Source organism: Momordica charantia (assembly GCF_013281855.1).
Source record: "Momordica charantia cultivar OHB3-1 chromosome 2 unlocalized genomic scaffold, Mcharantia_2.0 BLBB01000002.1, whole genome shotgun sequence".
Taxonomy (NCBI): Eukaryota; Viridiplantae; Streptophyta; class Magnoliopsida; order Cucurbitales; family Cucurbitaceae; genus Momordica; species Momordica charantia.
This window is the reverse complement of record NW_028275160.1, coordinates 14002788-14011316: the sequence shown is the minus strand read 5'-3', so window position 1 is coordinate 14011316 and position 8529 is coordinate 14002788. Positions and strand designations below refer to the sequence as shown.

The 8529-nt window shown below is 38.4% G+C and overlaps 1 protein-coding gene and 1 non-coding gene across 2 annotated transcripts; one reads left to right on the top strand and one right to left on the bottom strand.

Moving 5' to 3' along the window:
* Positions 1 to 2870: 2870 nt before the first annotated feature.
* Positions 2871 to 3424, bottom strand: LOC111013431 (uncharacterized). Its single transcript, XM_022287870.1, has 2 exons — positions 3215 to 3424; positions 2871 to 3128 (listed from the first exon to the last, which is right to left on the bottom strand). Exons 1-2 carry the CDS (start codon positions 3422 to 3424, stop codon positions 2871 to 2873), a joined length of 468 nt encoding a protein of 155 aa, XP_022143562.1.
* Positions 3425 to 4732: 1308 nt separating this feature from the next.
* Positions 4733 to 4839, top strand: LOC148212867 (small nucleolar RNA R71). The gene has a single exon (XR_015789518.1). It is a non-coding gene; the product is annotated as a small nucleolar RNA R71 (small nucleolar RNA).
* The last annotated feature ends 3690 nt before the right edge of the window (positions 4840 to 8529 follow it).

Genomic DNA, 8529 nt, shown 5'->3' with positions numbered 1-8529 from the left:
GAAATGGCCCTGACCACTGAAACTTTAGCTTCCCGGGAAATAGCTTAAGCCTTGAATTGTAGAGAAGAACTTGTTGCCCCACTTCAAATTTCCTAGGGTGTATGTGAGCATCGTGCCATTTTTTTGTTTTCTCCTTGTAGATCTTGGCATTCTCATATGCATCTCTCCAGAATTCTTCTAGCTCAAGAAGTTGTAGCTTCCGAACTTCCCCTGTTGCATAATTGAAAATCAGCTTTTTCATAGCTTATAAGGCTTTGTGCTCAAATTCCAACGGCAGGTGACAGGCTTTCCCAAATACGAGCTTGTATAGAGATGTTTCCAATGGTATCTTAAATGTAGTCCTATATACCCATAGTGCATCATCTAGTTTGAAGGCCCAATCCTTTCTACTGACACTTACCACCTTCTCCAGGATTCTCTTGATTTCTCTGTTTGAAATTTCTGCTTGGCCATTAGATTGTGGATGGTAGGCTGTACCAATTCTATGCTTGATGTTATACTTGGCTAGCAATCTTGACACCGCTCTGTTCACAAAGTGTGATCCTTCATCACTTATAATTGCTCTTAGTGTACCGAACCAGGTGAAAATGTTTTTCAAGAGGAACTTAGTCACCACTTTAACGTCACTCGTGGGGCAAGAGATTGCTTCACCCCATTTGGACACATAGTCCACTACCACTAGGATAAATAAATTACTATTAGACGGAGGAAATTGACCCATAAAATCCATACCCCACACGTCAAACAAATCCACTTCCAAAATATAAGTTAATGGCATTTATGATTTCTTGGAGATATTCCCAACTTGCTGACACTCATTGCAACTCTTGACCAGTTCATGAGCATCCTTGAAAATCAGGGGCCATAAGTATCCACTCTGCAGCATTTTGTCGGCTGTCCTTTGCCGATGGAAATGTCCTCCATAAGGGGTAGCATGATAGTTCTTCAAGATCTGGGTTACTTCAGCCTCTGTTTCACATTTTCGAATTATATTGTCCTGCCCCAGTCTATAAAGAAAGGGGTAATCCCAATAGTAGAATCTACATTCATAGAAAAAACGCTTTAACTGCTGCTTTGTCCATCCTTCTGAGTGTATCGCATATGTTAAGAAATTTGCAATATCAAAAAACCAGGGTTCTTCCTCTTTCGCACCTTTATGGGACATGGCAAGCAACTGCTCTACTGGGAAACTGTCTCTGATTGCCACAACTTCTGGTTCTTCTTTTGCTCCAGCAATTCTAGACAAATGGTTAGCTACCAAATTTCTTATAACCCTTCTTGTCTCTAATTTCCACATCAAATTCTTGCAGTAATAAAATCCATCTAATAAGTCTCGGTTTGGCATCTTTCTTAGTCAACATATATTTCAATGTGGTGTGATCAGTGTGGACTATCACTTTTGCTCCCATCATGTAGGCTCTAAATTTTTCAAACGCAAATACTACTGTAAGTAACTCCTTTTATGTAGCAGTATAATGAATTTGAGCCTCTATCAGTGTCTTTCGGTGTAATATATCGGGTGTAATAATTTGTCTTTCTTTTACGTCAACATTGCTTCTACCGCGAAGTCGCTGGCATTGCACATTAGCTCAAATGGAACCTGTCAGTCAGGAGTTTGAATGATTGGGGCATGGGTGAGTGCATACTTTAGTGTGGGAAATGCTTGTAAACATTCAGTAGAAAAGTCTTATACTTTATCATTTTCTAGTAGAGAACATAAAGGTTTTGCAAGTTTAGAAAAATCCTTTATAAACCGTCGATAGAACCCCCGCATGGCCTAGGAAGCTTCGGACTCCCTTGACATTTGTGGGCGGTGACAGCTGTTCAATGACTTCTACTTTAGCTTTATCCACTTCCAAGCCTTTTCAGGAAACCTGGTGCCCCAGCACTATACCCTCTTCTTCCATGAAATGACATTTTTCCGAATTGAGCACTAGGTTGGTCTCTTCACAACACTACAGCACCCGTTGAAGATTTGATAAACAGTCAGCAAAGCTTGCCCCAAATATCGAAAAAGTCATCCATGAAGACTTTTACCACCGACTCAATCAGATCCGAGAAGATGGCCATCATGCAGCGCTGGAATGTGGCTAGAACATTACATAATCCGAATGGCGTCCTTTTAAAAGCGAAGGTTCCGTATCGGCAGATAAAGGTCGTCTTGTGTTGGTCTTGAGGTGCGATAGTTATAAAGTTGCAGCCACTGTACCCATCAAGGAAATAGTAATACTCCTGCCCAGATAATCTACTTAACATCTGGTCAATGAAAGACAAGGGAAAATGATCCTTTCTTGTAGCTTTATTAAGCTTCCGGTAGTCCATACATATCCTCTAGCTTGTAACTGTCTAAGTAGGAATGAGCCCATTTCTAGCATTCTCCACCATTGTCATTCCTCCTTTCTTTGGAACACATTGTACTAGACTAACCCATTCATTGTCAGAGATCGGATATATAATTACAGCGTCTAGCCACTTAATTATCTCCTTTTTCACAACTTCTTTCATTATTGGGTTTAGTCTTCGTTGTGGTTCCACTGAATTCTTGCAATTCTCTTCCAAGACAAATTTATGCATGAAATAATGGGGACTAATCCCCTTAATATCTGCAATTGTCCAGCTTATGGCTCTTCAGTGCTCCCTCAATACTGCCAGCAACTTGTTTTCCTTTTCCTTAGACAAATTTGCAGCAATGATGATAGGTAATGTATTAAAAGTACCGAGGTAAGCATACTTTGAATGTTGCGGAAGGGCTTTCAGCTCTAGCTCAGGTGGTTCCTCGATAGATGGTTTCAACTACTTTTGGCCAGACTCCACTAATTCCAAACTCTCATGCACTTTAGACCATGATTTTGCTGACTCCCTTCCACTACTTAGAGAATTTCTTGGCAAATTTCATCTGCTTGTTCCATCATGCTGTTCAACTCGTTGTTCTGGTGCTCCAGCATAACCTCTACACTTAGCATTGCCATCACAGCTTCATCTAGCACTCGTAAGAAAGCACACTCCTCAGCATCCGAGGGATATTTCATGGAGTCATATATCGAAAATTTAATCTCTTGATCCTGCACCCTCATAGTGACTTCTCCTTGATGCACATCCACCAAGGGTCGTCTTGTAGATAAGAATGCCTTCCCATAATGATTGATACTTCTTCATCTGCATCAAAATCAAGTAAAACAAAGTCAGTGAGAAATATAAACTTATCTACTTGTACCAATACATCCTCGATTTTTTCTTCAGGATTTGCAATGGATCGATCGGCTAGTTGTAGGGTGACTATTGTTGGCCTCACTTCTCCCATGCCCAACCTTTTAATCACTGACAAAGGCATTCGATTAACGCTTGCTCCGAAGTCGCATAGTACTTGATCAATCTTATGACCTTCAATGGATACTGGACTTGTGAAACTTCCCGAATCCTTCATTTTCTATGGTATTGTACTGGTCAAAATTGTACTGCACTCCTTGGTTAAGTAAGCGGTTTCAAGCTCTCCTAGCCTGCACTTCTTAGTGAGAACATCCTTTAAAAACTTCGTATGTGTGTGCATCTGCTTTATGGCTTCCACCAATGGGATATTGATGTACCTGTCCATCTTGATTCTTTTTCTGCAACCTTTTCGAGTAGCGTACTATGGGAACAACTCTGTTGTGGTTGCTGGAGCAGTGGGTTGTCCCGGATGCTTCAGCTTGTCAGTTGGTTTGGACGATGATGCTCTAGCTTTGTCTGTCTTAGGCGTCTCTCCATTTTTCCTATCATTCCCAGACTCATGATCCTCAAATTCTACAGTTTGTGTTCCACGGCCTTTTTATCTCTCAACTGTTCTGCATTTCTTTCTCAAATTATCGTTTGTTCAATCATGGACTGTGTGGCTTGCTCTCTTTCCTCAAAGATTTCTGGTCTGGTTATCTCTCATTCACTTCCTCCATCTTGTTGATATGCTAGAGGTAAAGCTCGGTCGCTTCACAGTGTTAAAGCCTTGCATTGCTCCTTGCCGTCCCTTTTTCGCTCCTCGGTGTCGCTTGGAAGCGCTCCCCTTAGCCTGTTTTTCAATTCTGTCACCAATTGGTAAATCTGGACTTCCATATTTCGCAAGGATGCTACCTGACTCTGCAGCAATGCGACCTGGCTCTGTACATTAACATCATTCTTCGTCATGTATGCCGTGAACATGTCTTCCAAGCTCAACGTCTCTGGAGGCTTTTGAGTGGATTGTTGATTCTGTCCTGAGAAACCCGGTGGATACTACATTTTCTATAGATATACTTGAGCATTACTTGTTCCAACGTTGTGTCCCAATTGGTTCCCTCCCCAACTAAAGTTAGGATGGTTTCTCCAATTTGGGTTATATGTGTTCCCATACACATTATTTCTATTCTGCTGTGGATTATAAAAATAGAACATTGATACGGGATTGCCTGGATAATTCTCAAATTGGTGTTCGCCTTCACAATATTGACAGAGAGCACTTTGCACAGCATTCACCGTGGCTTTTGAGGCTCCAGCCTCACTTTCAGTTGCACTTTTCATGACTATATCAGCCAACCATGAATTTGTTAATAAATCAACCCTATATTTCAACCATTGGTGCTTGTTACGTGAAATTCTCTCTAGGATGTCAAAAGCTTCCGCATAGGGTTTTGACAGTAGAGCCCCATTTTCCGAGGCATCTATCACCAGCTGAGTGACCTCATTCAGTCCATTACAATAATTTTCTATATGTATACAGCATGGTATCCGATGGTGAGGACACTTCTTAAGCAATTCCTTGAATCTTTCCCATGATTCGCTTAAAGATTCTCCGGGAAGCTATTAAAAATTGTTAATTTTGCTCCGAAGTTCTGCATTCTCAGAGGGTGGGAAATACTGTATCAAAAAATTTTCTGCTAAATCATTCCATGTGGTGATCGACTCAACTGGTAGGGAATACAACCGTGCTCCAGCAATATCCCTCAAAGAGTAAAGAAATAGCTTCAGGCGCATAGTCTCCTTACCGACTCCTTCTACTTTAAATGAATCTGCCACTTGCATGAAATATCGCAAATACCTATAAGTATCTTCTTATGCCAATACATGGAATGGTCCCACAGTCTAGAGCATTTGAAACATTGTCGGCTTGATCTCAAATCTATCAGCTTCATTTATTGGATCTGCTGTTACCAGATTGAAGTTATAGAAAGCTGGAGCCGCATAAGCTCTAACTTCTTGCTTTGTGCATATGCGAGCATAACAACATTCAAGGGGGGTACTGGTACAACAGCCCCAGCCCTAACCCCTTCTATCCTCTCCAATTCCCGTTCAGGCTAATGTGCGTCAGGATTCATTGCCACTCCCCTACACTGTATCCACTGTTCAACTCTTCTTTGTCTTAATGTACGCTCTAGTTATGGGTCAAATGCGAATTCAAATGTAGCGAAATCGTTAATTCACTACACAAATTACTTGAAACAAAAATTGAGGGACTCTTTAAGCACCGTACTTCAAAATTTAAAAAAAAAATCAAAATTTGAAATGTATTTCCATGGCAACGGCGTCAAAAACCTGTTCGGTTCCCTCACAACTAGGAAAAGATAGTGCAAGTATACACTAATTTACCCGTTGTAGTATAAAAACAATGTCGTCTCTTCAAAGAAATAGGTCATAAATTGATTTAATAATTTCGAAATACCAAAGATTAAAAATAAAAGATGTTTTGATTCGTTTTACTATATCTAAACGGCATAAAAGGAAACAAGACACAACAACTTGGAATACACAGTAGATGAATTTCTCTATCACACTCTGGAGCATCCACTCAGAAAACACATAAGTGATATGAAGCAGCGGTTTGGGGATAAATCAGGGAGGGAAAATTTCGCTTACTGCTTTTCTCTATGTTAGCTATATAAAATATGTTGCCTAGACATTCACAGCTCTCTCCCGAGATACCCAACACATGCCTTAACCGAACTCCTGTCGTGATTAAAGCAAGCAATTAAATCAGTCTATCGATGCAATAAGGTCAACCCCATCCCTAAGTATTCACCTTCCTCGCAATAGGGTCAACCCCATCCCTGATATTCACCTTCCTACTTCAACTAAAGGAAACTATAGCTAATAGAAGTAAACCCACTCGACAAGGACTCTTCTGAGCCTCAAGTGAGGAAACACACTAAACAAGATGGCCACACAAATTTAGTGAGATGAAAAATTTAATCACACTTCTATTAAATATGTTTTTAAAATTCTAACACATAGCAAACATGGAAATTTAGGGCACCATTTGGAAGCTGTACGGACAGGATAACAATTTAAGCCCATCGAGTTACTGCAATGTCATACGCCCTGGGGGCTCCGGGAGACTATAGGCTACAACAATCACGCCTCTTTCAACAACGCTCCAGCATAAACCCCACGACCTTGGCAGCACTCTTCTTGTCCTTAGCTAAATTCTACCATTCCTACGTAAACCATCAATAATTGAGCATAAATCATTATAATTAAGGAGTTTAAGAATTATAACAATTTGGGGTCCACCCAACGAATTCTCACATTTTCCTTGGTTTATTCATAAGGATCCTCACATTTTCACACATTTAATGACCCAAATAGCCCACAAAACACTCTCTTATGGAGAGTTATCGATCCCTTATGGCCTTTTGAAATTGTGGGTTTTGTGGATATTGCTTTGTTTTTTTCTATTTTGGCCGTAAATGGTATTTTTGTGAGGAAGGGTTGAATTTTGTTTTGAGAAGCTGTGTTGGTCTTTAGGGTTATTTTGAAATGAATTTAGAACCAAATGGTTAGAACTTAGATAATAAAAAAATGTTTTAACAGGTTCTAAAAACACTTATAAAGTATGAAGCATTTACTAGTTTTTCTTTCCAAAAGTATTTATAAGAAAAGGTATGTTTTTTTTTTAAAAAAAAGGCTATGATCCTTTAATAATTATCAAAAGGTCCCTAAAATTTTCCTTTGTCATCGGTCTAAAGTAAAACTCACTTTTTTAAAAAATAAGATTTCCTATTTTGCACAAGAAAACTTACAAGTAAGAAACGTACCACGCTTTAGTTAAAGTGATAAAACTTCTACTTGAAGAGAAACCAATTCCAGAGTAAGTTGATTTTTGAACTCAGTGCCATTAGTGTGCATTCCATGTTTGAACTCGGTCTCTAGCTTATACACTTGGAGAAATGCATACATTCTTCATATTTATAGCATTATCTTTGTATTTGTGTGACAAAGCTCTGCAGTAACTCTCATAATCAATGATAATAGTTAAGGTTTGTGCAGTCTAGTTTGAAAAGCGTCTTAAAACTGAAAATCAAGATGAGGAAAAGAACTAGGATGAAATCAAGATCGAGAATATAATTAGTCACAAATCATAAAACCACCATTATAAATCCTTTAAGTTAAACTTTCTTTATTAAAAATGAAATTGATCCTCTGTTGCTTAAGAGTACCATCTTTTCTAACAGGAGGATACTGGTACTTAGAATTAGAAAGTTGTCACTAATAAACGATATCAAAATAGTTCTCCTTTAGTTCAAAACCTAAATTGTTTTGCTCACTTTTTAAAGACTGCTATTGGGCATGCTATGCTCTTTACATTGTGAAGATTTGTGTGGTGCCTCAAACAGGGTATAGTTGTGATACCCTGATGCCACTGTTATTTGAAATTCGTTTCCCTACATTTGTTATTCCCTGATGATTGATTGATTGGTTTATTTCCTCGTTTCAGCGAGTCAACTACTACTAAAACACTTGTTGCCTGATTTTGTCCACTGCTACAAGTTCGGATGATTAGGATATTTTCATTTACAACATTCAATGTAAGGTATTTATATTTCGTGGTTGTTCTAGACTAGACATTTAATTGTTAGGTATTTATATTTCGTGGTTGTTCTAGACTAGACATTTAATTGTTGGTAGGCATCACAGAAACATAATGTTTATTTTGATTCTTATCATAACAATTTTGTGGTTTCTTCCTTTGAGTTATGGAACATGATAGTCTTTCTTAGGTTAATTATAATTGACATTCTTCTTAACTTGATCACGAACATGTGGTTTCTAAAGCAATTTGGGACATGTTTCCAAGTATGCTTCATGGCATTTCTGTTGAACATTTTCGTTTATGCTCTTCTCTATCATTTAGTTGAATTTGTTCCTTTAGTCTTCTTGTTCTGCTGAATATTTTTTAGAGGCTAAGTTCCTACTACTCTTGTTAATATGGTGATGTTATATCTTATGTTTGGTATTAATTTAACATACTTCTTTGTCAATCTACTTGATTTCTTTATTTGCATTCTAATCCACTTGTATTAAACTAGTTTATAAATCTCAAAGGTCTAGATCTCTAGTTTATGGGGAAGTTTGGAATGACTGATTTTATCACAATAGTTTGTCCAGACAAAAATTTGGTAATAGTGGTTAGCTAAAATTTTAAATTTTACTAGTGCTAATACCTTCTTTATAGGATTGCTTGTGTTATGTTTATATTTTGCTTTATGAAAAATGAACTCATGGATGAATTTCAGTTTGTTTTCTTTC